The sequence below is a fragment of the Orycteropus afer genome, unplaced genomic scaffold (genome assembly GCF_000298275.1).
Source record: "Orycteropus afer afer isolate SDZICR_OR568_19922 unplaced genomic scaffold, OryAfe1.0 scaffold00049, whole genome shotgun sequence".
NCBI lineage: Eukaryota > Metazoa > Chordata > Mammalia > Tubulidentata > Orycteropodidae > Orycteropus > Orycteropus afer.
The window spans coordinates 9,662,124-9,689,308 of NW_006921636.1; the positions used below are offsets into that span (position 1 = coordinate 9,662,124).

Sequence of the window (27,185 nt, forward strand, 5' to 3'; positions counted from 1 at the left end):
TGAATTTACTCTGTAAATCTTCACCCAAATCCTAATTAAAAAAAAAAAAAAAAAAAGAAAATGTTCTTCGTTGTACTATCTCTAGTCAACTGGTTTTCCATCAGTGGTACCTAGATAGTGCCCTTTGGGAAACATACTGCAATTCTTAGGTTGGCCTTCTCAGGCCAGGGGTCCAGGCATTGTTATTCCCATTTTGCAGATGAGTAAACTGAGACCCAACAGGAAAAATGACAGCAGGATTCCACTCAGAAGTGACACTATGGACACACGTTAGGTATGCTAATACACTAAGACGAGCCTGGACGAAGTTGTCTAACAAAATGCTGCCACTCGAAGTGATTTCAGGCTCTGTTGGGAGACTTGCCTCTCATCTTCCCTCCTCTGCCGTCAGAGGGGCCTGCAAGTTCACGAGTTCACAGAAGAAGTGTGGGAAGCAGGTGTGGGTGAGGGGGAGCCTCCTATTTCCTTGTCAAAGTCAACCCCAACTGCAACAGTGTTGACACCTTCCTGCCACTCAGCTCTGACACCCCCATCACCAAAGGCTCATGGGAATCCCAGCAATCTCTGGCCGAGCTCAAGAGCCCTATTGTTGAGAAATAAATACCGTGACAAATGCAGGTGGGGAGTTGGGGGAGAAGCTTCTCAACCTGCTAGTTAAGTGTAAAGGAAAATTGGTCCCATTATGTAGGTTCATAGGGTGCCCGGGATTTTTTTCACCATTGATCACTGTGAGCTGCAACCCCTTATTTACAGAAGACAAAAGAGCTTCTCACTCTGACAATTGTTGCAGGTTTGCACGGGACATTGAAATCACTTTTTTTTGGATATCCTTCAGCATTCATTGAAAGGTGGGGTAGGAAAAGGAAAGAAAAGTTGGCAGAAAAATAAGTCTAGGGAAGCAGTCAGCATTTGTTAAATCTGTGGGCGGAAAATCAGGAGTAATCAGGCATCCTAACTAGCCTGAAAAACTCAACCCCAGTTGAATGACCCTACGAGGGCACGGTCCCTGGTGGTTGCAGAGAGCACAAGGCGTCAGAGAGTCTCTGCTAATGAGGACCTTTCTGTCAATCCGGAACCATCTCTCAAATATATTTTCAGTTGGAAATCGTCCTTGAACGCTCTAAAATACATAAGCATATGCGCTTGGCATGGAAGACCCTTGGCTCAGGGAAGCTCTATTCTAAGAGATGAAATCTATAAAGGGCAACCCCCCCCAGCTCACTGCCCCTGCAACTATGTCATTCACCTCCACAAAATCTTTCCAAGCTCATCCACCCCCGCAAAAATGCAGCTGTTTGTGTCTCCTGCTGATTGGATGGAATGAAATCCCTAGTTAGGTCACCATCCCCCTAGTCCAGCAAAGAAAATAATTGTTGGACGAGAACCCCAATCAAAGTCCTCATTGCTTTATGAGCCACAAGGACCAAAAATACCTTTTACTTAGCTGAAAAGAGGGCTGGAGGGATAAAAAAAAAAAGAAATAGAAAGTTTAACCCCCAGTGGGGAAAAGAAATCTCCAACTTCCTCAGAAAATCCTTTCCAAATTGTATTCATCTTGACTTAATCCACATCTACCGAGTGAATTAGGCAGTATTTATTTTGAAAATCTATTTTATAGAGTTCCAAGGACTGTTTTCCTTGGGCAGGGCTTACACTCCATTTCAGAGCTGGAGGCCGGGCAGGGACCAGGCCTCTGAAGTCCCAGGGTCCTTGGTGCACAAGACTAACAAAATGTAAATAAACACAGCTGAGACCCGGAGAACCTGGACGGTTTTCTCATTAAAGAAATAAAATAAACAGATGTCCTTAAGCACTTTGGCCTGTGTTTGTCCAAGGACAGAAAGCCCTAGATGTCTGAACAGCCCACGTGAATTAGAGCTACATCTCAAGGTAGAAGGCGGGGAGGAAAAGGCAAGGAAAGAGCCCGTGGTCCTCTGAATTAACTAATGGTCCTCCAGGGAGAGCACTTTTGATTTGAACCGTGGCAACTTCTACAAATAGTTTTTAACTGCTGGGTCATAAAATCTTTTTTTTTTTTTTTTTAATTTCTTCTCAGTTTGTAAAGCAGTAAAGGACAGGCCAAGCCATGTGTCGCCAATGGGAGCCGGCTGAATCCTGATGGCATTGCGTGGGGCACTGGATTCTGGAATCTGAGCCACAATTGGGTAAAAATACCCACTGAGGAATCAGGAGACTGTGGCTGGTTAGAGGGGCAGACTGGGGTGGGTAAGGGGAGTGTTGGCCAGGCTCACTCTATCTGGGCCCCTTCTAGACACACATAGAGACAGACAGACAGACAAGCAGGCTCCATGTAAAGCCATTACCTGGTCAGGTCATGTGGGCATCTCACTCCACGGACTACAGTGTGAAGCAATCACCCCGGAATTTAGTTAAAATGCAGATTCTGACTCAGAAACCTGGGGTGAGGCCCAAGATTCTGGGGATGGCAATGCTGCTGGTCCCTGGACCACACTTAGGGTATCGAGGGTGCGTGCTAGAGCAGGGCTCCGGCCATTGGGAGCTACAACACCTTACAAGAACTGTACGGGATCATGGGGAATTCCAAACAGACCTAGACATCAAGTGCAGGTGGTTTACTTGGGGTGGGGGTGGGGGTGATTCCAGGGACCACTGGTGGTGGAGTGAGGAGGTGAGAAGGGAGGGAAGGAAGCCTGGCTGGGTCTGAGGCAGGTCACGCTGTGGGCCAGTGGGACTCAGGGCCTCTGGGGGGATGTCCGGGAGACTGCACAGGGCACACCTCAGAGTGTCAGGCTGGGCATCACAGCTACTTGCATAGGGAAGCCATCTGCGCCTATGGGAACAGTGATAAGAGTGCCCAGGCAGTGCAAACAGTTAACCCACTTGGCAGCTAACCGACAGGCTGACGGTGCAGAGGTGCCTTGGAAGAAAGCCCTGGTGACCTACTTCTGAAAAATTCAGTGACTGAAAACTCTATTGGAGCACACGGTTGCCATGAGTCAGAATCGACTTCACAACTTTTTTTTTCGAGATGGGGTGACAGTGGGACATCAACAACGTCTGCTATAACGAAAATGCAATTCAGCCATTTAATGGTAATGACGGGATGATTACAGGGTACTCTATAATCAAATAATCACAGCAAGAAATGAACAGTTGCAACTCTGTTACGGCAACCCCTATAGTTCTTTTTGTTCTTGTTGGATGCCACTGAGTTGATTTTGACTCAGAGTGACCCCAAGTAATAGAGTAGAACTGCCCCATGGGATCGGCTGTCATCTTTCCAGGAGCAGATCACCAGGTTTTTTCTCCGGCAGAACTACTAGGTGGGTCAGCAGCCGGGAGCTGTGCCACCAGGGCTCCTGCCTTATTATGGTGCTATAAGCCATTAGGAGGGGGTGTGACTTAGAAAGGTTAGGCAGTTTTCCTAAGCACATGATAAGAGATGTGTAGCACGAGCGAGGCTCAGAGAGGTTAGGAAGATTCCTCCAGGCAAACGCTTCCAGTTCTGGTGCCTAAGCCTCGAGAGCCTCACCTGTAAAGTGGGCATAAGCCAGCGCCTCCCCGCACTCCCATCTCCCAGGGTGTGATGATGCACATGTCTGCTCAGCACCTTGTGGTCCAGATCTCCCCCAGCCTGAGTGGCTCCCTGGGAGTTTTGCTCAGTTCTCCACTCTGCAGCAAAGCTGACTCATGTCTCCAAAGAAAAAACAAACAAACAAACAAAACCCCCAAAACCGAAAACAACTTTGGAAGAATAAGTCTGTGAGGATATTCACTCAAGTTGTCAGGCCAGGAACGTTCACCTGCTCGAGGACTGCTACTCTGGACAAAGCCCCCAAACAAATCCAAAGCCACTGCCATCAAGTTGATTCTGACTCAAAGGGACCCTACGGAGCAAAGAACTGCCCCACAGGGTTTCCAAGGCTGTTAATCCTTATGAAAGCAGACTGCCTCATCTTTCTCCTGCAGAGTGGTTGGTGGGTTTGAATCGCTGACTTGTTGGTTAGCAGCTGAGTGCTTTAGCCACTGTGCCACCAGAGTTCACCGTCAATGATGCACAGCCCCCTTTAAATGAGAACACAAGAAGACTTCCCTGCCCTGAAACAACAGTGTACCCACAAAAACACTGTCCAGGGGTTCACTGTGGGGCCAAGCGGTTTACCAAGGGGGCAGTTTACATGCTAAAAAGGTATAGCATCAATGTCTGTGTTTCTCCACATGGTGAGTTACTCCCAAGGATACAGGCTGAGGGATGTGGTATTTCTCTCCCTTGAGAAATGTCAGTGTGGGAATGGCTCCTAATGGCAGGAATGTTGTGTGTGACCTGGACTCATCTCCAAGCCCTGGGGCCACAGCACTCCCCACGCTTGGTGTGGACTCAGTGGCCGGTTCGCTCCTGGCGGGCTTATATGGTTCCTGCCTCTCACCCTTTCCCGTTTTTTCTTCTAACAGCACTGTGGTTTCCCTCTGGGGAACTACTTTCCCCACTGCAAGTGGTCTTGGGGTCTGTCCATCAACGTGTCTCACCACCCCCCCACCCCAGAGGCAGGCGCGGGACCCAGGGTCAGCCTATCAGCTTCTCTCTCCTGGTGCTGTCCTGCCATGAACCAATGGTGATGGTCGGAAGGCCTGGAGGAGATGCCCTACCAACTCCTTCCACTTGGAGTCCTGGGCTCTCCTTTCTAAGCCCAACGCTCCCTCCCTCTTTCCCCTGAAATCTCCCTTGAATCCTCCCAACAAATTCCCTTGGGGTTAAGTTCTGCACAGCTGGTCTCTTGTGGCATTCACTCATGAAATCTAACTTTTACAGCTACTCCCTGGTATTGTGGCCTCTGAACTTTCCTGAGACTCAGTTTCGGGGTTTGCAAAACGGGAAGGATAACAATACTTTCTGACTTCTCTACTTCAAGGAGGTGGTTGAGGGATTAAATCAAACATTGCAATTGCTGTTGTTGTTGAATCTGACTCATAGTGACCCCATGAGATAACGTAGAACTGCCACATGGGGTTTTCTTGGCTATGACCTTTACAGGAGCAGATAACCAGGTCTTCTCCTGAGGAGCCGCTGGGTGGGTTTGAACTGCCAACTTTCAGTTATCAGCAGAGTGCTTAATCTTTGCACCATCAGAGCTCCTTAACATTGTATCAGTGAACTGTAAAGCCCCAAACAACTCTAAGTCCTTCGCCCCCCCCCCCCATCCTGGAAGGCCTGGGAGCTCTGGTAGCATAGTGGCTAAGGCACTTGACTGCTAACCAGAAGGCTGGCGGTTCAAACCCACTGGCCACTCCTCGGAAGGAAGATGGGGCAATCTACTTCCGTAGTGATATTGCCTCAGAAACCCATGGAGGGGTCACTATGAGTCGGGTCCAACTCGACGGCACATAACAATAACAACAACAACAATCCTGGAAGGCCTAGCTGATGCTTCCTCCTACAGGAAGTCTTCCTTAACCATCTCATCAATACCTTTCTTCTCCAAATTCTACTTAATCTCTATTCTCAGCATTGATCTGGTAATACATAGTCCTGTATAACTTACTCTTTCATGTGCATCCATATGATCACTTTCAATAGAATTTATTCCAGTTTTTTTTTTTAAATTTTTATCAGAGCTAACCATGCACACTATTTGCAGAGTCAAGAGTTGCACAAGGCTTGTTATAAAATTGCAGTTTCTCTGCCATTGCCCTTTCATTTCTCCTTAATCAAAGGCTCATTATTTCAATGTTTCAGCTCATGATTTTGGTATTCACCACCATGTCTCTAAATTAAAAAAAAAAATCCAATTGCCACTGAGTCAACTCCAAGTCATGGTGACTCTGTGCTAGAGCAGAACTGTGCACTGTGGTGTTTTCAGTGGCTGATTTTCTGAGGTGACTCTGGGTGGATTCACACTTCCAACCTTTCAGTCAGCAGCTGATGAGATTACCTGTTCACACCACCCAGGGGCTCCTGTCTGTACATTACATGGTTATAATTACACGGCTTCTTGATTTATCAGTTGTAGGCATTACTGAACCCACTGTAAATGATATGGATTAAGCGCTAATGAGTCTCCTCCCTATATGCACCCTTTACAGTGTGACTTGATGGTTTCTTTAAGTCTGTCTGGCTTGGGTTTGCTTTGGCCGGCAGAATGCAGTGGAGTGATAACGTGCCGGTTCTCAAAAGGCCTGTCTGCTTAGATTCTCTCTCCTCGAAAGGATCCCTGCTTCTGCCATTACAACAAGTCTGAGCTTACCTGCTGGAGGATGAGAGGCTGCGTGGAGCAGAGACAAACTGTTCCAGCTGAGACCACCTGGGAACACCTGATCTGCTAGTCCACTGCCGACCCAGGAGTGAGCCCAGCCCAGACCAGCAGAACCTCTCTGCTGAACCACAGTTTAACCAAGCTCAACAAATGTCTGTTGCTTTATGTCACTGTGTCTTGGGGTGGTTTGTTTTGCAGCTAACAGGAAAAACAGCTAAGCCATGTAGTGAACTAGAACTGATTTGTTTTTCTTTCACAGCTTTTTGTTTTCCCTGGAGTTAATAATGCCCCCCCCCACCCAATTTTTGCTTAGTTTTCTATGTACTTAATACTATTTCAACCCCAAATACTCCTTTACTTATTTAAATACCCTCTCAATACATTCAGATACACCAGTATTTTATTAATTTTTTCTTCCTGAAGAAGTCTCTCTCAGAACCTTCTGATCTGCTACAATCAGGACAGGTTGCAGCCACAACCTGGTCTCTTATTTTCCCTATGCTGTGATTCTGTTGACCTTGTGCCTATGTTGGATTCTTTGTTTCCTGAATCCCATTTCTTCCCCTTTCTTAATTTTCCTGCTGTGTTGTGGTGGAGGAGATTTTCCTGAGAAAGGGTACATGGCAGTACCTTTTGAGACATTGCATCCCCCACTTCCTGACAATGTCTTTATATTCTACTTTCTTACTTAACTGATAGTTTGGTTGGGTATAGAATTTTAGCTTGGAAATAACAACCTTCCTTCATAATCTTAAGGTATTTCTCCATTGACTCTAGCTTCCAGTATTGCTATTAAGAGGTCCAAAGAGCTCTGGTGGCGTAGTGGTTTAAATCCTGCTAACCAGGATTTAAACCACTTGCTTGCTAACCAGAAGGCTGGCAGTTCAAACCCACCAGCCACTCCTCAGAAGGAAGGTTGGGCAATCTACTTCTGTAGTGATACTGCCTTGGAAACCCAAGGAGGCGTTGCTATGAATTGGGTCCGACTCGATGGCACATAATGACAACAGCAAAAATTACAGTATGTATCATAAAATTTTATGTAATCTTTCTGCAGGGGCCATCATCTCTACATTCTTCCTACATGACTGTGTGGGCTGTCAAAGCAAGCATTCTAATTGGATTTTGAGCTCCTGACGGGCAGAAACTGTTTTCTACTTTTGGTTTTCCATCTTTCCCACCAAGCATATTACTGTGTACATGGTAGTTTTTTTTTTTTTTTTTAAGTAACAAATACAACCAAAACTAAAAGCATACTTATATGAATCAATCTATGTCTCAGGGTCTGCTTCCAAAGAATTCAACCTAAGAAACATGTATGAAGTGTTGTTGTTGTTAGTGTTGTCGTTGTTAGTGTTGTCAAGTCAATTCTGACTCATAGCAAACTTACATACAACAGAACGAAATGGGGCCCAGTCTTGCGCTGTCTTCATGATCGTTGCTGTGTCTGAGCTCATTGTTGCAGCCACTGTGTCAATCCATCTCATTGAGGGTCTTCCTCTTTTCACTGATCTTCTACTTTACCACACCTATACGAATTATTCAGTACAAAGTTCTGGAAACTCCTAAACCTTCCAGCAGGCGATACACTATTAGGAACGCTTTACTACTCCTCTTCTTTTTGTTGTTTTACTACTTCTCTTGCTTTACTACTTTTCTTCTCTTTGTTTGTCGTGGTGGTAGTGGTGGATTTAAACCACAATTGAGTGGACAGGAGAATGGATTCCCAAGAAAGATGATCCCGGAGAAGTAAACAGTCTGCCTTTTTTTGAGGATCCTCAAGGTTGGGACCACCTGACAGAGCTTCGAATCAAGGTGGTGGAACTATGGAGTCTGTGTCTCAAGTCACACAGAGGGGAGTGAATCCCACATGACTGGTGGGGACTGGTATCTCTGCCTCTACGTTTTACACTCTGGGCACACCGTGGCACTAGTGGGTCACCAACTTCTATGTCTTCCAGGACCAAAGAGGCACCGCACATGATCGAAACAGCTCCAAAAACTACAGCTCAGTTGGGACACAACTTCTCTCCACCTAGAGAGCAGGGGGACTCAGGTACCCTGGAGGGCACATGGTCTGTCTGAGAGGTCCTTACTCATCACTCCCAATACATGCTCTTTCAAAATCCAAGCTTGGTGTTGCTAGACCTTTGAATTTTTCAGTAGAAGTCAGGCATCCAGATTTTTATGTAAAACCTCCAGATTTTAAAATAGCAGCGAATTTAGAAAGTAAAGAAACACCAGGAGCCCAAACCAAGTCTGTCTTTGAGTAGATTCAGCCCACAGATGGCCAGTTTGAGTGCTCTAATTTGAAGACCCAAGCAGAGACTTGTTCTTTTTAAATACATTTTATTGAAATATAATTTATGTATAGAGAAATACATAAAACTAAACTGACATGGGTCAATGCATGCTGTTTACTCCTACCCCTAGTAACCTTCCATTGACTTTTTACAATAGTGAACTAATACTATATTTGTCCTTCTGTGACTAACTTATTTCACTCAGCATAATGTATAATTTTCTATGCTGAACTTGTTTTGTTTATGAATCACATTATCACTTCCTTCATTGCTATTGTTTTAGTATTTGCTAAATATTTGTGCTGGTCCTCTTTTTTTACTTTGATGTGAAAGTTTATCATTTTTCTTTGAGGTTACCCTGTGATTTATAATTTTCTTCCTAAGTTTGTAACAGTCCATTCTATCTTGCAGTTGTCTTGACTTCCCTACCATTTAGAAGTTCTGTAACTACATAATTTTTTTCCTCTTTTTGGTTTGTAGTCCTCATTTGTCAATTGATGTCTCTGGTTCCCTGTGTACAATCTTGTAGGCTTATTTACTTTGGATACTTCCATAACTGGGTTGGTTTCTGGGTTATGTCATCATGTGTGTTAATGGTCGGTTGTTGTTTGCTGTTGTTGGTTCTCTGTCCAAAGGACTCCCTTTAGCATCTCTTGTAAGATTGGTCTGGTTTTAACAAATTCTCTTAATTTCTCCTTATCTTGCAATGTCCTAAAATTTCACCATCATATTTGAGGGACAATTTTGCTGGATATGTAACCTTGGATGGAAAATTTTCTCTTTCAGGGTTTTATATATCCCACCTCATTGTCTTCTTGCCTACATGGTTTCTGCTGAGAAATCTGAGGTTAGTTTTATTGGTTGCTCCTTGTAGGTAACTCTTCATTTTTCCCGTGCTGCCTTGAGGATTTTTTCTTTGTCTTTGGTTTTGGTGAATTGGATGATGATACATCTTGGTGATTTTCTTTTGGGGTCTATCCTGTTTGGGGTTCGTTGCACTTCTTGAAGGTATATATTTTCATCTTTCATCATACCAGGAAAATTCTCTTCCAACAAGTCTTCAAGAATTTTCTCTGTGATTTTAATGGTCTCTTCCTGTTCTAGAATTCTGATTACACGTAGGTTATTCCTTTTGATAGCATCTCACACGAACTTTAGGCTTTCTTCATTTTGTTTTGATCTTTTTCTGATTGATCCCTTTCCAAAGAAGTATTGAGGTATTTGTCTTCAATCTCAATAATTCTGTCTTCCATTGAATCATTTCTACTCCTTTGCCCATTCAATGTATTATCTATATCTGAAAACTCAGTATTAATCTTCAGGATTTCAATCTGTAGATTTTGTATAATTTTTTTTAATTTTTTACTCATTTTGTCATTTTGTTCTTGTATTATCTTTTGAAACTGTTCTAGGGTTTTCTCTGTATTTTTCTCAATTTTGTCAGTGTTTTCCTTGATCTGTCTCTCAATCCACTGAAGGTACCTAAATATAATTCTTTTGAATTCCTTATCAGGGAGTTCCAATGCTGCTTCTTCCTCAGGGATGTGTTCTGTTCTGTATCCTGGTCTGGTTTCTCCTGGTTTATCTTCCTTCTTTGTGTGGACTGTGATGCTCTGTTGTCTCCAAGGCATTGTGATGTTTTTGTGTTTATATTTAAATGATGATTGTATGTTGGAGTGACTTGCCCATGATTTTCATTTTCTTTCTTTGTTTTGCTTGGATGTTATCTAAGTAAGCAGGGTACTGTGCTCCTCTGTTTGCTCGTTGGCAGAACTTATACCCTTATCAACTGTCTCCTTTCCCGTTGTCAGCCTCCCACATATCCCTGCCATCCTTGGCAAATGAAGCCTATTCTTGGGTCCTGTTTTCATTGAGGTTTTTCCATCAGTTGGTACCGAATCTACTTCTGTATACTTCCTTTCAGAGCTCAGGGCTTCAGGATTATCTCCTGTATCTCTGCCAACTGGTTTCTCTTTTCTTTGTTGGAAAGGGTCAGTGTAACTTGTCTACCTATTCTGTCATCTTACCTGAAGTCCAAGACTGGTCTTTTTTTTGGGGTGTGTGTGTGAAAATTTACAGAATAAATTCACTTTCCATACAGCAGTTCACATACACTTTGTCTCATGACATTGACTACAATTTACCCCAATGCAACAGCTTCCCTCCCACTTCCTCCCCATAGTTACCTCTTCCCTGTGTCCACCCCTCCATGCACTCCTGCTCCTGAGCTGTCTCCTGTGCATAAACAGCCCTTCTTTCTCCCATGATTGTTCTCTCAAATGAGTGTATCTATCTAATATAAATGTTCAGCTCATATGCCTGTCTTTTGTTTGGCTGGAAGCTACAGGTGTGGGTTCATTTCCAGACCTGAGGGGCAGCTAGGGGCCATAGTTCCACCAGGCTCTCTATCAGACCAGTAAACCTGGTCCCCCATTTTTTTATGATTTTGAGTTTTGTTCCACATTGTTCTCCCTCTGTATCCAGGATCTCCTACATAGATCCCCCTCCAAGTGGTTGGCAGTGGTAGCCGGGCACCATCTAGTTCTTCTGGTCTCATAGTCATATAGGCTGAGGATCACATGGTGTACCAGTCATGTGGACTAATTATTTCCATGAATCTTTAGTTTTCTTCATTTTTCTTTGCTCTGGATGAGGAGAGACCCATCATTGCATCTAGATGGCTGCTTGCAAGCTTTTAAGATTCTGGTCACTACTCGCCAATATAGGAGGTGGAACAATGTTTTGTGTAGTATGCTATGCCAATTGTGCTTGATGTCCCCTGTGACTATGGTCCTGAGCCTACAGGTTCAACTCTCGCTCCCTCTGGGTAGCTGGCTGTGGCCAAGAAGTAACTACAACCTTGTCCCTTGTCAGCTCTACTATATACCTGGGAATTCTTACAGAACATACAAATACACTTGTAGAACCATTGTCTGCCAACCCTATACACGGTCTTGGGTTTCCCCCTGCACAGACATACTTAATAGTTCAGCCGGTCCACTCATCTATCCAGCCTTAGATCAACGTTTGTCTTCACTGACAACACAATACTACTGTATGTGCAAAAAAGGTTTCATCTTTGTTGTCTGAACCTCCCATGTAGGTACAGACTGGTCCGAGACTGGTCTTTTAAAGTGATTATGTGGAAGGATATCTTGCATGGGATTCTTCTGTTCAGACAGGCCTCAAAGGCCATCTGACCCTGCCACTCAGCCTCAGAGCTGTGCCCCCTGGCCATCCCAGGTTTCCCACCTGCTAACGTATCCCTGGCCCTAACTCTGCCCGGAGTGGGCACTTGCTCAACATTCCACAGCATCTGCCCACAGCATATTCTGTGGGCCAAGCTCTGGGTGGGGCCCACATCTCAGCTCTGGAGAGTTGTTGACAGGCCCTGACTCATCACATGTTGTGTTGGTATTTGTTCAACACATGGGGCCCTGGCATCTTATTTCTGCCTGCATTTGTAATCATATGCACTGGAAACTCCTCGCCCTTAAGCTATTTATTTATTTGTTCTTTCAACAAATATTTGTCATGTGTATGTGCCAGGCAGTGTGCCAGTGTCAGGGGCAAATCTGTGAACAAATCGACCTAATCCCTGTGCTCCTGGAGCTTATAGGGTGGTCAATGATGTTGGTTCCTCAGCTTGACTTACCAATAGCTGAAGTCCATGGAAGGCAAGGCAAGGGGATTTCCATAGGATCATGCCCCCCTGCACCCGTGCAAGAAACAAAACCTAAAAAGCTACCAGGACTGGGGAGGGAGGCAGGGAGATAGGACTGCAGGCAGCTTCCCCAAGATTCTAGATACCACGGACCTGATATAACCCTGGAGTCAGGAACCAGCACACCTCAGCACTGTCTTAAGTGGACAGAAGATCTGAGGGCCACCCAATTCCTCGATGCTGCATGAGGTCCCTGGAATTTTTAATACAATCTAGGGAAGGAAGAAGAGAAACCTAGAAAAGGGAAGGATTGACTAGAAAGTAAATTACAGCACAGAAAAATTAAATTCTATTGAATGGACTCTGAGTGTGTGGGTTGTTTCACCTGTTACAAACACTTAAATCATTCACTTGATAACATGTATGAAACAAACAAATATTCATTGAACCCCTACTATGTGCCAGGCACTGCTCTAGGCTCAGGGGGACACAGGGAGAACTGGAAGACCTTGGGGCTTGCCATAGAGACTGAAGCAGAAAGAAAAATGTGGTCCCTATATCCACTTATCAAAACACCCTCCTGCCATTTGAATCAAGTGGAACAAGTTAACAGAAGGTCTACAATAAAACAACGAAACTGTAACTATTAAATGGTGCAGCTGCTGTGGAAAACAGTTTGGCAGTTCCTCAAAAAATTACACAAAGAATTACCTGTTTTTATTGTGTGCTGATAAGTTGATTCCCACTCCTAGTCGCTCTTCGGGACAGAGTAGAACTGCTCACAGGGCTTCCTAGGCTATAATCTGCCGACCTTTTGGTTAGTAGCCAAGCACTTAACTATTGTGGTACTAGGGCTTCTTAGAATGACCATATGACCCAGCAATCCCAGTCTCAGAAGACTTGAAGGCACTAAGCAAACGGATCCTTGCACACCAACATTCCAAGAGCACTATTCACAATAGCCAATAGGTAGAAACAACCTAAGTGTCTATTAACAGATGAATGGATATACAAAACGTAGAAAACACGTACACTGGGATATTCTTCAGCTATAGAGATATGAAGTTCTGACATCTGCAGTGACATGGACAAACCTTTGAAGCATTATGCCAACTGAAATAAGTTACACGCAAAAAGATAATTATTGCATGATTCCACTTCTATGAGGTAATATAATTTGTTTTCCTAAAATGCTGTCTTGACACAGTTTTGAGGCCCTGGTTAGAGGCTGGTCAGCGTTGTTTCTTGAGCAGCTGATTAAGTCCACATTCTATTGCCCCTATGTGCTGCCCATACTCCTGAGTCAGTATGGACCCACCCTGCTTGCCCTGGGTCCAGGTACCAAACAACGAGGGACAGCATCTATGCCCCGGTCACTAGTCAGAGGACCCAATGTCCAGGAAAGCCCCAATACGGAGCCACCTCTCCTGTGCTTGCCACACACAAGTTATCTACAATGTCAGCTTGTTGCCACCCTGTCTCTGGGTGGAAATTTGCCTGGTGGAGTGGCATTCCCTATTCTTTCTCCAGAAACCGTGATATAGTGCAGCTTTTAAAACTTTCTTGGTCTCTCTTGATCTGTGTCTGGCTTTACTATACTCCATCCAAGGCAATATAATTAAAACACATGCGGTATCTTGCCAGTACCCATCAGAATTGGCTTGACGGCAATTGTTTTCAAAATTTATGGTAGCCTAACTCTATGACTATACTAAAAACCACTGAATTGTACAATTTAAAAGGGTGAATTTATGGTATGTGAATCATATCTCAATAAAGCTTCTATTTAAAAACAAAACAAAACTGGTTCTCGATTTGAGCTTCAAATTGGTACTCAGATGCCTGGAAGGCAAGATGCTAACAGAGGAGTCAGGGCCGACTCACAGCCAAGTCAGGGAGGATGGTTGATTAGTCCATCTTAGAATCCACCCCTGGCCACACACAAAGGCTCCTGACGTCTTACATTTGACTCATGCCAGCTGGAAAGCAGAATACAGTTCAGGGACTGGAGGACTGGGAGTTTGGAAGGAGGTGGCACTCGTTAGTCAGGGTAGCTGCTCTGGCTCTCCCAGAGTTTCTAATGGATCCACAAGATGCAGTGAGGTACCAGAGGGATGCTCTGGATCTGAGCACTGGGAGGGAAGAGACAAAGGAAGCGCAGAGGCGACAGCTCCGAGTAGCATGTTCCCTGATTGGGAGCAGAAAGAGAGCCCAGTTTCTGTTATAAAATTCAAACACCCTGTTTTGAGTCATGCCTTAATTATTTTAGCTCTCTTGGTCTTATTTCCCTAAGTAAACAGCAAGTTTCCCCTTTGGCTGGGGCTACAACTGAGCAGTGCTTAACGTAATGGCCACAAACAAACAGCTATTGGTCATTGGCCTGGATGTGCAGGGGGCCTCAGCCTGCAGAGCCCATTCTCTGGACGTTTGTGGTCCTCACCCCATCTGGAAACACTTTGCTTTCTTTTGGGTTTGGTTTTATATGGTGGCCCCAAGTAAAGATGACATTTACCAGACCCCCATACAGTTAGACATGGCCATGTGACCACATGCCAACCAGTGAGAGAGAAGTAGAAAAGACAGGGGCAAGCTGTGGGTCTAGCCCTTGAAAGAGAAGGCCAACACAGAAACATAAGAAAGGTGAGGGGCACACTCCCATTGTCCCATTTCCCCTTCTCACTGGCAGGAATGTGGGCAGGGTGGTGAGCCATGTTAAACCTTCCAGTGAGACGACTGCTTTGGGGATGGCAGAGAACAAGATGGAAGGAGACTGGGTCCCTGGTGCCATGGGGCAGCCTTGTTAGCTGTAAGAGAAATCAACTATTATCTTGTTTAAGCTACTGCTACTTTGGGTTTCTCTTAGGGCTGTCAAATGGAAATACCCATTCTTCACCTTAGAGCAGGTAGGGTAGGGAGCAAAAAACTTTAGCAGAGTACTAAGATGACACATGAGACGTGGGGGGCTCTGAGGGCTTCTCACCTCAGTTTCCCCTGGATGTGCTGGGAGAATGCAGGGAGGTGGAGGAAGTGGAGGAGCTCTGGTGGTGCAGTGCCTAAGGCATGTAACTGTTAACCAGAAGGCTGGTGGTTCAAATCCACCAGCCACTCCTTGGAAGGAAGGTTGGGCAATCTACTTGTGTAGTAACACTGCCTTGGAAACCCAAGGAGGGCTTGCTATGAGTCAGATCCAACTCGATGGTAGTGAGTTTGGTTTTTGTTTTTGGAGGAACTGGAGAAGCCTGGGGTCAGCCTCATTCTCTCCTGGTCTCTTGGCTCCCTTCCCTCTTCTGTCTCACTTTCCCCCTCTGTACCCGGTGCTTCCTGGTTCACCTCCCAACTAAGCTACCTGCACCTACTCCTTGTCTCAGGGTCTGCTTCTGGGAGAAACCCGACAAAGAAACAGCATGAACAAATACTCTAAGATGGAAGAGAACACGGTGGGTTTGAGGATACATTTCTTCAGTGTGCCTGTAGAAACCAAACCCATTGCCATTGAGTTGGTTCTAAGTCATGCAACCCTGTAGGACAGAGTAGAACTGCCCTATAGAGTTTCCAAGGCTGTAAATCTTCATGGAAGGAATCCTGGTAGCGCAGTGGCTAAGCGTTGGACTGCTAACAGAAAAGCTGGCAGTTGGAACCCATCAGTCACTCTACAGAAGACCTGGTGATCTGTCCCCATAGAGATTACAGCCTTGGAAACCCTATAGGGCAGTTCTACTCTGTCCTATAGGGTCGCTAAGAGTTGGAATATACTTGATGGAAACGGGTTTCATCTTTATGGAAGCAGACTGCCACAGTTTTCTGCCCTGGAGCAGCTGGTAAGTTTGAACCACCAACCTTCAAGTTAGCAGCCAAGTGCATAACCACTGAGCCACGAGGGTTCCTTCCATACGTACAATGGAGACTAATGGCATCATGATCTCCTAGAGACTTTACGTTCTGATCTTCCGTGGTTCTGTAATTCTAGGATGAGTGTTTAATCTCAGATGTCAATGGGGCCAGGAAAGTCACATGAACAGGCCAGCTGGGGGCTCTGATGGGCTGGAGAGCATGCCCCCCTCTAATGAGCCCTGCTGCCCAGATCCTGTTGATTGTTGCCACCTGCGAATGCAGGGTTGCCAAATTTCCTAATTTTTCAAGAAGAACTGGAAATCTTGATTGTTTCGGTCTGTGCAATCTCCTGACTTTTAAATGCTGGCAACAAATTCACGTTTTTTTTTTTTTTTTCAAACTTTCTAGAGCCAAACAAAAATGTCTGCAGGCTGAATTTGGCTCATGGCTACCAGTTAGGAATTTCTGTTTTGATATTATTTTCCTTCTTTTCTTTATTTAATAAATATTTACCCACTAAAGGGGAGGCACTACTCTACGCACTGGGGATAAAGGAATGAACAAAACAAGAAGAAAGGAAAAAAACCCCTGTCCTCATGACACTTGCATCGTAGAGGACTGTTCTGATTAATTCAGCCAACAAATGTTTATCAAGCAACTGTGTCCCACGCACTGTGTTGCATTGGGTAGGAAAAGAAAAATGTTCACGGTCCCTGCCCTCATGGAACTTACAGTCTAGAAGAGAGACACACGATCAGTGCAAAATTATAATATAAACGAAAAATACAGCTATGGGAAGAGATGTAATTGAGATTAAGAGTGGTCATTAGGGACGTCTCCATGGAGGATGCTACACAAGAACGGAAAGATAAGGAGGATTGTCTAGTAAAAGAACACTCTAGATTATGACAGAGGCTTCCCACTGCCCCCACCCCAGGTGACACCCCTAGGTGTCATCATTCCTGTACATATGGAGGCTTTCTACTGTTAGCACCTGTGATTCCCTGCCCTAGGGACTTTTAAAATTAAATTTTTATTGCAATTTGGGTAAAAATTTACAGAGCAAATTCATTTTCCATACAGCAGTTGATACACATTTTGTTTCATGACATTACTGCTATTCCCACAATGTAACAGCTCTTTTACCATTTCCTCCTTGTAGTTACCTCTTCCCTGTCTTTCCCTCCCATTCACTCCTGCCCACCCCCATCCCTAGCTGTCTCCCTGTGCAAACACCAGCCCTCTGTTCTCCCACAATTGATCCCTCCAAGGAGTTTATCTGCCTGATGTAAATGCTCACCCCATATGCCAGTCTATTGTTTGGCTGGAAGCCACAGGACTGAGTTCAGTTCCAGACCTGAAGGGTAACTAGGAGCCATAGTCTCAGGGGTCTCACCAGGCTCTATCAGACCAGCAAACCTGGTCTTTTTTTTTAAAATGATTTTGAGTTTTGTTTCACATTGTTTTCCTACTCTATCCAGGATCTCCTATATCAATCCCCCTCTAAGTGGTTGATAGTAGTAGCTGGGCACCATCTAGTTCTTCTGGTCTCATGGTCATATAGGCTGAGGCTCTCATGGTCTACTAGTTCCTTGGACTAATTGCTTCCATGCTTCTTTTCTTTTCTTCATTTTTCCTTGCTCTGGATGGGTGAGACCCATCGTTGCATCTAGATGGCTGCTTGCGAGCAAACTCCAGTTGTTACTCACCAAAGTAGGATGAAGAACAATGTTTTTGTGTAGTATGTTATGCCAATTGAGTCTGATATTTCCTGTGATCATGGTCCTGAGCCCACAGGTCCAACTACTTGCTCCCTCATGCCCTAGGGATTTCTTGGAGCAGTCCAGATGTGCACAAAGATAACACCCCTAGGAGAAGACCTCAAGCCATGATGGAAGAAAATTGGTTGATAATATGCCAGATCCCTCATCCCTTGGGTGGGTCAATTCTAGGATGTGTTCTATAGAGTCTTCCAGAGGTCCCCACTGGGACTGAGCCCCAGCTGCTCATAGTAGTAACTGTTTATGCCACTTGTATTGATTGGCTCCCTTCCTCTCCCTATCTCACTTTTTCCCACTGCACCTGGGGCTTCCTGGGATCACCTCCCAAATAAGCTACCTGTACCTACTCCTTGCTAAGGGTCTGCTTCTGGGAGAAACCCAGCCAAGAGAACAACATGAACAAATATACTAAGATGGGAAAGAATGCAGCAGGTTTGAGGATCAAAGACTCAGGATGAGTAGTAGGAAATAAGGCTGGGGAACGGAGCAGGAGGCCACTCATGTAGGGCCTTGGAGCTTGGGGTTAGGGTTTGTCAATGGGGAAGCTACGGCCAATGTTTCAGCTGGAGAGTGGTAAGACTGGGTGTGTATTTTAGGATGACCCCTCTGGCCACTGTTGGGAGAAGAGCAGAAGTAGGGGCAAGAGCAGAAGATGGGACACCAGAGAGAAGGCCACACGAGAAGTGAAGTGAAGATGGCTGAGCTTAGGTGGCCAGACTGCAGAGAGGTGAGTGGCAATTTGGAATGATATGGACCAGGTGACACAGGGCTCAGAAAGCCACTCTGGGCTTTGTCCTTGTCTTGAGTTGTTTTTGTTGAGTGCTGTCAGGTGGATTCCAACTCATAGTGACTTTGTGTGGCTGAGTAGAGCTGCCTTATAGGCTTTTCTAGGCTGTCATCCTTACAGGAGCAGATCTCTAGGTCTTTCTTCTGTGGAGCTGCTGGGGGGTTCAAACCACCAACCTTTTAGTTACTAGTTGAGCATTTATCTGTTGCACCACCAGGGCTCCTCCCTCGGCTTGAGGGAGCTTACAATCTAGTTTAGGGGTGGTGCTGAGACACGGACACACGTCATAACTAAGACTGCCATGCCCCACACAATCCGTAAGAAGTGAGTTGTTGGATGGAGGTATGTAACTTCAGAGTGGGGTGTCTCTAAGAGAAGAGTGAAGGGAAGCTTCTTAGGGGAGGTGACTTTACTGGGGTAGTTAGGAGAACCATAAAATATATAAACCCAGTGGGCACCTCACTACCACAGCCCCTCTGGGACAGGCAACATTTCTCAATGGTTTCCAAGCCCACTCGTGGGTGTTCCCAGCAGTCCTCACCTAAGCTGTGCACAGTCCAGAATCGCATGCCGGATTTCCCGCGGGCGCTGCTAGACATATTAACAGCATTCCTACGGGGCGAGAGATTTCTGCACCACCAACACCGTTTTTACATTCTTTACAACATAATGGCAGACAATAAATCTATCTTGCTAATTACACACCCAGCTTGTTATAACCCCCATAAAAAACAGAACAGCTGGAAAAGCCATGAGGTGATGTCAAATCATATTCCTGGTCTCTAAACAGAAACAGAAATATTTTCCAGTCATTGATGAGCCTCAAGGCTCCTACCCAGGCATGGAAGCAGCTGCCAATAGGTCACCCACCTTGATCCTTGATGAGATGACAATAGATTCCCCTCTAAAACACTGCCTCTCCATCCTCAGATATCTCAGATGTCTAGTACATCCTTACGTGGCTTGTTGAGAAGTCCATAGGATGAACTCAAGAGTTGGGGGGATTGGGGTCATTAGCAGTTGGGCTCATTTTTGCTTTATAAAGGCACTTTCAACATTTCTTCCATTCACCACCAATTAGCCAACCGCACTTGCCCAGACTCCTAACTGGATGGCTCCCCAACTGAATTTGTTGATGATACATTTGCAAAGCTGTTGTTACGATCAATGCTGGTGCTGACGATGCCTCCCCCTTGTCTTGGAAAAATGGAAGGAAAATTAAATTCATCTGCCGGACATACTAAGATAAACAGTATGGAAGAGGAAAGCACTTTACCTTGCTTTCAAGCTAGAAGTATTATTTTTGGCTGCAGTGTGTTCTAGCCCTCTTAGCTGAAGACTATAAGCTCTGTCCCATCAAGGTAGCTGTTGAACACTTCATGTGGTGGAAGAAAAGGCATGAGAGATGATAGAAGGGGAACTAATTAAATTTTCACATGTCAAAGGAAAATTCCATATGAGTCTTCAAACCCAGGCTGACCCAAAGGGGAAGCTTTTGTTGCAGAAGCTGCCTCATCACCTGCCCCCACAAGTCTTAGGACAATCTGGCTGGACAGTCAGGCATGTGGGGGGGAGGGGAAGAAAGACAAAGTAGATCCTTACCTTCCCGTATCTGGATGCAAACGTCCCCGTGAGTAAGGAGTGAAAAATAATTATCGTCTCATCCAAGTCCCACACGAACACACGCTGTGATGAAAGAGAGGAAGAGAATGGGGACAAATGGGCTCGCTTGTCTCTGACTCAGTGTCTGCAGAAAGTCATTCCCCTGGAGAAGTGGCCTTGAAAAATGCTGCCTTTAGGTTATTAAACACGCGACTCACTGACGCACTGTTGAGTCCCCACCCAACCTCACCTGTGTAAAGTGTATGCTGATGGCCAATCTAGTGGGTGCCAGCACCAAGAAGCTGGCTCTTGCCTTAAATGCACAGTGGCTCTGAAAAGGCAGAGTTCAATCCCCAAATAGTACAAATCATGAAGTTCATTTGACAAAATGAAATGCTAGCACTTCACACTTCACTCTGACCCCCTGTCCAACCACTTTGAACCACTTCTGTTTGTAGCAATTTGGGGTCTTATGTCGATAACTTACACTTTTGCATACACGTACCTTTATGTCTTTGTTTGCCAACCTCAGACAGTATCTTTTGGCTGAGTACTCTAAAAGATGAGGATTCAGTTGACATGAATGTCCTTCTAGTTTTCTTATATGCACGCTCCTGTTCCTAGTTCCCTCACCATTGGGCATTATGTCTTGGCTGAAACAGTAACCCAGTGTGCATGAGATGGATCGGTGACTCCCCTTTCCTGTACTTGCTGCAATATCTATCAGCTTTAGCTTTACTTGTGTTTCACCAACATGGGTAAAATCTGTACATGTGGGTTTGTAACTATAATGAAGTCTTCCATGCTCTGTCCACATTGATTTTAAAAGTTGAGAGCCAGTGAAGAGCATGTACATCTTGTGATTATTGTTAACTGCAGAGCTAACTAATGTGTTAAGATTTCGCCTCCTTCTCTAGGTGTCCAATCTCAACCCCAGAGCCACTTTAAGAAGAATGTTCCTACCATCAAGGCCATGTGGTATTTCCTTTTGTATGTTCCATTGACTACTCCAAACCATGCCATTGTTGTTGTTGTTGTTATGTGCCGTCGAGTCGGCCCCGACTCATAGCGACCCCTCCTTGGGTTTCCGAGGCAGTATCACTACGGAAGTAGGATTGCCCAACCTTCCTTCCGAGGAGTGGCTGGTGGGTTTGAACCGCCAGCCTTCTGGATAGCAGTCAAGTGCTTTTAGCCACTATGCTACCAGAGCTCCTAAACCATGCCATAGAGCAGTTCATTCTTATTTAAACCATGCCATAGAGATGTTCATTCATATTTAAACCATGCCTTTCTGGTATAACTCTTCGTTTTTGTTGTAGTTTATTCATTGCTTTGATCTTTTCTTGTTCACAGTAATGTATCTTCACGATCACATCAAGTTCAGCCACACCTTCTGTAGCATGGAATCTGTACCAGGAATGTCCATCCTCAAGTTACAAAATGCTTCCAAACCTTTATATCTCCACGCTTGCTGAACAGCTAGCATCCCAAGACTTCCCTTCACTATACTTCTAGGCTAAATCCACTGTTTCTTGGTTCCTGAGTCTTTCTCTATGGAGTTCTGGTGGCATAACAGTGAAAACATTTGACTGTTAACCAAAAGGTCACCAGTTTGAACCCACCAACTGCCTCCATAAAGCTTTGGAAACCCCATGGAGCATTCTACTCTGCCCTAAAGGGTGGCTATGAGTTGGAACCAACTTGATGGCAGTGGTTTCAGTTTCTCTCTTGGTTTTCTACCTTGTTTTGCTTGAGTACATCCTTCTGAAAGGGTGCATGGGAAAGTAATATTTCTGAAATCTTGTATAGCTGATATCTTTATTTTGCTCTTTAGTTTCTTTGGGTAGAGAATTACAACTTCAAAATAACGTCCTCCAGATCTCTGAAAGAAGATGGATTGGCACAGTGACTGTAACAATGGGCTCAAGTACAGCAAGGACTGTAAGGATAGTGCACGACCAGGCAGTGTTTTGTTCTCTTGTACAGAGGGTCACTACGAGTCGGAGCTGACTCGAAGGCACCTAACAACAACAACAACAACAACAAAGGTCTCTGAAATAATGCCTCCATCATCCATCTCCTAGTGTTCAGTGTTGTTGATGGGGAGTGTGATGCTTCACTACCCTCAATCCTTCATAGGTTTTTTTTTTTCTTTCTCTCTCTCTAGGATTTTTTAGGATCCTTTCTTTGCACTTGGTATCCTGAATACCATGGAGATACATCTAGGTCTTTTTTCTTTTTTTTTTTCCATTCATACTGTTCAGCCCTCGAGCACTGTCTGATAACTTGCATCTTTCTATAGCTCTGAACATTTTTATATTGTTATTTCTGTAAATAATTTCCTCTCAGGCTTTCCACTGTTCTCTCTTTCTGGAATTCTCAATTGTCAAACAGTAGACCTTTTGGATTGCTACACTGTCTCTTATCTTTTAAAAAATATTATCTATATTTTTGTGTTTTTTGATCTATGTTCTGGGAGATTTCTTAAAATTTTCTCTTCCAACCTTCTATTAAACTTTTGACTCCTGCAGTCATTTGAAAATTTCCAGTAACTCCTTTTTCTCTAGGTGTTCTTTTCCTAAAGCCCCCACTTCTTATTTTATGGAATCAGTATCTCCTTGAGTCTTTATGAATCAATCAGAATTTTTCTAAGTTCTCTTCTGTTTCTTAAATTACCTCTCTTCTCATCTATTTTATTTACTTATTTTGACTTTTACCTTTCATACTGTTGATTTCCCTGTTGATCTTTTTTTTTTTTTCCTAAATTTTGTTGTTGTTGAGAAATACACAGCAAAACATACACCAATCCAACTGTTTCTATAAGCACAATTCAGTGACAGTGATTATATTCTTCTAGTTGCGCGACCATTCTCATCTCCTTTTCCAAATTGTTCCTCCTCCATTAACATAAACTCACTGCCCCTTAAGGTTTCTCTCTAATCTTTTGAGTTGTTGCTGTCAATCTGATTCTGTGTGGATAGTTCTTGAAAGGGCACAGTGCTCAAGACATTCTTTACGTGTTAAGCTGAACTATTGTTTGTTTTTTAGAAGACTCTGGAGGATACTTTTGGTTTAAGGTTTAAAGTGATGATCATTGATTTAAGAACAAAGGATCTGATAGATTATCTGTGGAGCTGGTGTGAGGAGGGGAGGCAATTGCATCTCCTCAGTCTGCCATCTTGAACGTGCCATTTCAAACTCTGGGGAAGTCAACGACTGTACTTACCTCTGGCATTTGCCATGTCTTGAAAAGTAAAGAGCTGGGTGGGATCTAGAAGGACAAAGATCAGTTAGTATGCTGAGTTCTTCGTGGTTGCTGTTAGTCGACATGCAGTTGACTCTGAATCATGGAAGCCTTATGGGTAACAGAAGAAGACAGCGCCCGACTCTGTGCCATCTCCATGACCGTTGGTGTGTCTGAGTCCGTTTGCAGCTCCTGTGTCAGTGTATCTCGTTGTGGATTTCCCTAATTTTCTTTGACTCTCTACTTTACCAGATATGATGTCTTTTTCTAGTGACTGGTCTTTCTTGATGACGTGTCCAGAGTATGTGAGTTGGAATCTTACCATCCTCACTTCTAAGGAGCCTTCTGGTTGTATTTCTTCTTAGGGTGACTTGTTCATCCTTTTGGCAGTCCATGGTATTTTCAATATTCTTCATCAACACCAGAGTTTGAACACATCAATTCTTCTAGTTTCCTTTTTCATTATCTAACTTTCATATGTATATAAAGTGATTAAAAAGACCATGGCTTGGGTAAGATGCATCTTAGTCATCAAAGTGGTATCTTAGCTTTGGAAAACTTTAAAGAGGTCTTTTACAGCAGATTTGTCCAATGCAATATGTCACTGGATTTTTTGACTGCTGTTTCCATGGATATTGATTGTTGATCCACAAATCTTATTGATCTAAAATTCTACTTGGATCAATGATCATGAAGTTTTTGGTTTAGTTATATTTAGGTGTATGTATGTGCTGGATCACAACATTAAGTATATTTCTTGCATGGGTCATGGTTGAAAAACTTTGGAAACCACTGCTTTTAAATGAGTAGCTTCAGGTTTCAAATATTCTAAGTCCCAAAGTATCTTAAAAGAGCTCTCATGGTGCAGTGCCTCAGGCACTTAACTGCTAACCAGAAGGTTGGTGGTTCAAACCCATCCACCAATCTGCAGAAAGAAGATGGGGCAATCTACTTTCATAAAGATTTACCGCCTTGGTAAAGGGGGTCACTATGAATAGGAACTGACTCTATGGAAGTGAGGTTTTTTTTTTTTTTTTTAATGTATCTTAACTGACTAGGGTAGATCAGTTAAACTTAGAAATTTCAGTAATATGTTTTAAAATCAGTGAATATTTTCAAATTGAGTTCAGGCTGTATTTATTTATCTATCATATCTCCTCAGAAGAAAAGTGTCTGCTCCATCACCCATCACCCCACCATGCTATCCTCTACCCTAGTCCTTAGTCTGCAGGTGTTCTACTTCCTAGCCCACCATGGTTTGGGTCAAGGTAGGCCCCTAACTCCTGCTGACTCAGAGGTTTTCCCTAGGGACTTAAAAGTGAAAACCTAGGATGAAATTCATTGTCTAGGGGTGGCTGTTGGTGGCCCAGTTTGACCAGCTAATGTGGAGGGCTGAGAAAGCCAGTCCACAGGGAGAATAGAGGGTTAATGGATAGAAATAGAAGCCAATACTTATCCAAGTCCTAGATTCAAGTGGGGGCAAAGTGGAAGGAGGGCCCAGGACAGGAGAGCTATGCCTAATCATGAGTGCATGAGGGCACTGCAGGGACTATGGTTTGGACATTCTAGCACCTTCACTGTGGCACAGAGGGAGAGAAGGCTCTATGTGCTGGTCCCAGTACTTTTCCTATACTCTGTTATACCCCTTCCCTTGGGTTCTAAGAGAGTCCCTGTATCCTTAAAATAAATTCTGCTATTTCACTTAAGCTAGGTCAAGTTGGTTTCTGGCACCTGCAGCCGAAGGATGTTAACTAATACATGCTGAGAATTCTCCTCCTTTCCACTTTCCTACATCATTTCTCTCTCATGAGCTTCAGTCATTAGCAGAACTGCCAAAGACTTAAGAGGTGCGACGCATGCAAGCCCTTCATGCTGACATTCAGCACAGAAGTGAAACATGACTCACACCTTTTCAACGGTTCTTGCCCAGTGGTACTTACTCTGAAATTGAGAAGCAGATGTTTCCAGAATAATATCACTCCATAATCCCCGACTTCCATGCCACAACCCCCATCTCATTCACAGTGTAATGGGAAAATGTCTCTCCACCCCCCACCGTCCTCTACCATGAGCGGCAACTGTGTTAGGTGACTTTAATTCCTTTTGAAATATTAATGTATGTGTTGCTCTCTGTTTTCCATAGATCTGCAACTTCAAACTTGGTAGGAGAGCTTCAGGAATATGGCAGGCCAGAAAGCAAACACAATCTGAAGCCAATTAATTTTCTTCCAGACTTTTGCAAAGGCCTAAACCCACTGAAGGAATTATATGAGGTTTCCTTGATGAGGTGAGGTGGAGGCTTTAAGAATTAGAGGTAAAGAAAGAATGGAAAGCACTGGACTGTGAAGGGTCCCATGAGTGGTAAGAACACATGACCTGCTTGCTAGCAGATGAAGACCAAGACCTCAGGGGCTGGACGGTATACCTTAGGACTGGACAAAGTGTAGTGGAGAAGCATGAGATCCAAAATATTTCACACCTGCTAGGACAATTAGAGCAGACACCAGCCATAAACAATTGGTCCTGCCATACTAGTGGACACAGGCTAAATAGCAAACGCCCTGGTAGTGGGCTATCATTGTTTGGGCCCCCAGCATCCATTCCTACGTCGTCTGCTAAGAGGACCCTGGGTTTCTTTTCCCATTGCGTGCTGTCTTGATGGGACTGTCAATCAAAAGCAAGCATAAGACTCAAGTTACATCAATGGGGTTCTCTCTTCTTGGCACTAGAATCAAAAATGGTTCACTCTGGCACCCTAAAGGTACCCTGGAATCCTCACCACTAACTTTGTCCTTATTCTTTCTAAACCTGGTTTTGTGACCTCTCCATTTCTTTCCATTCCAGTAAATTCCTTTTTGCTTGGATAATCAGAATTTGTTTCTGGTGCTTGCAGCTAAAGGCCTGTAGGTAATATGTCAAGGTTCTCAGCTTCAACAAGGATTCTTATGCCCGATGCATGGCATGGAAAACCCCAGAGACTGGCCAGATTTTAACTGATCACTGTAGGCTTTGACAGTGAGGAAGGCAGCAGTGACTCAGGCAGACTGGAGAGTAGAGGCTCTTTGTAACCCATGGATTCTCATACAATTTTAGGAGGTGAGGGGACCCTATAATGAGATGGGATTTCCTGATGGGATGGGGACTCAGAGTTAAAATTATGTTAATTAAATTTTTTTTATTGTAATTTGGTTGAAAGTTTATACAGCAAATTCATTTTCTGTACAGCAGTTCACACACATTTTGTTTCATGACACTGACTGCAATTCCCCACAATGTAACAGCTTTCTTCCCACTTTCTCCCTGTAGTCACCTCTTCTCTGTGTCCTTCTTTGCTATGCATTCCTGCCCCCCAAGGTATCTCCCTGTGCAAACACTGCCCTTCTGTTCTCCCATGACTGAGTGTTCTATGGAGTGTATCTACCTGATATAAATGTTCATCCTATATATCTGTCTATTGTTTGGCTGGAAGCCATGGGAAAAATTATGTTAATTTTAAGGAAATGAAGAAAAGGATACTTCTTAGCATATCTGAGTCTGTGGGCTGAACTCTGTAGCTACTCCCTGAATTACACAGGATTATAAATTAGGATGTAAAGAGGATGCATTTGAATTTCTTGGCACCGACTCAGGCTTTGTCGATAATAATCCATACACGACAGCCCACTCAAGCCAATAAATGACTGCCTTTTGCAAAGATGCAGAAACTGGTGAATTAGCCCATATTTTCCTTTGATAGATAG

The 27,185-nt window shown here is 44.2% G+C and overlaps 1 protein-coding gene across 1 annotated transcript in view; it reads right to left on the bottom strand.

Annotated features, from left to right (window-relative positions):
• The window catches only part of EYA2 (EYA transcriptional coactivator and phosphatase 2), a 255,369-nt gene that overhangs the window by 98,908 nt on the left and 129,276 nt on the right, over positions 1 to 27,185 (bottom strand). The window contains 1 exon segment of the mRNA XM_042780627.1: positions 20,202 to 20,285. Within this exon segment, the coding sequence (XP_042636561.1) occupies positions 20,202 to 20,285 (84 nt within the window).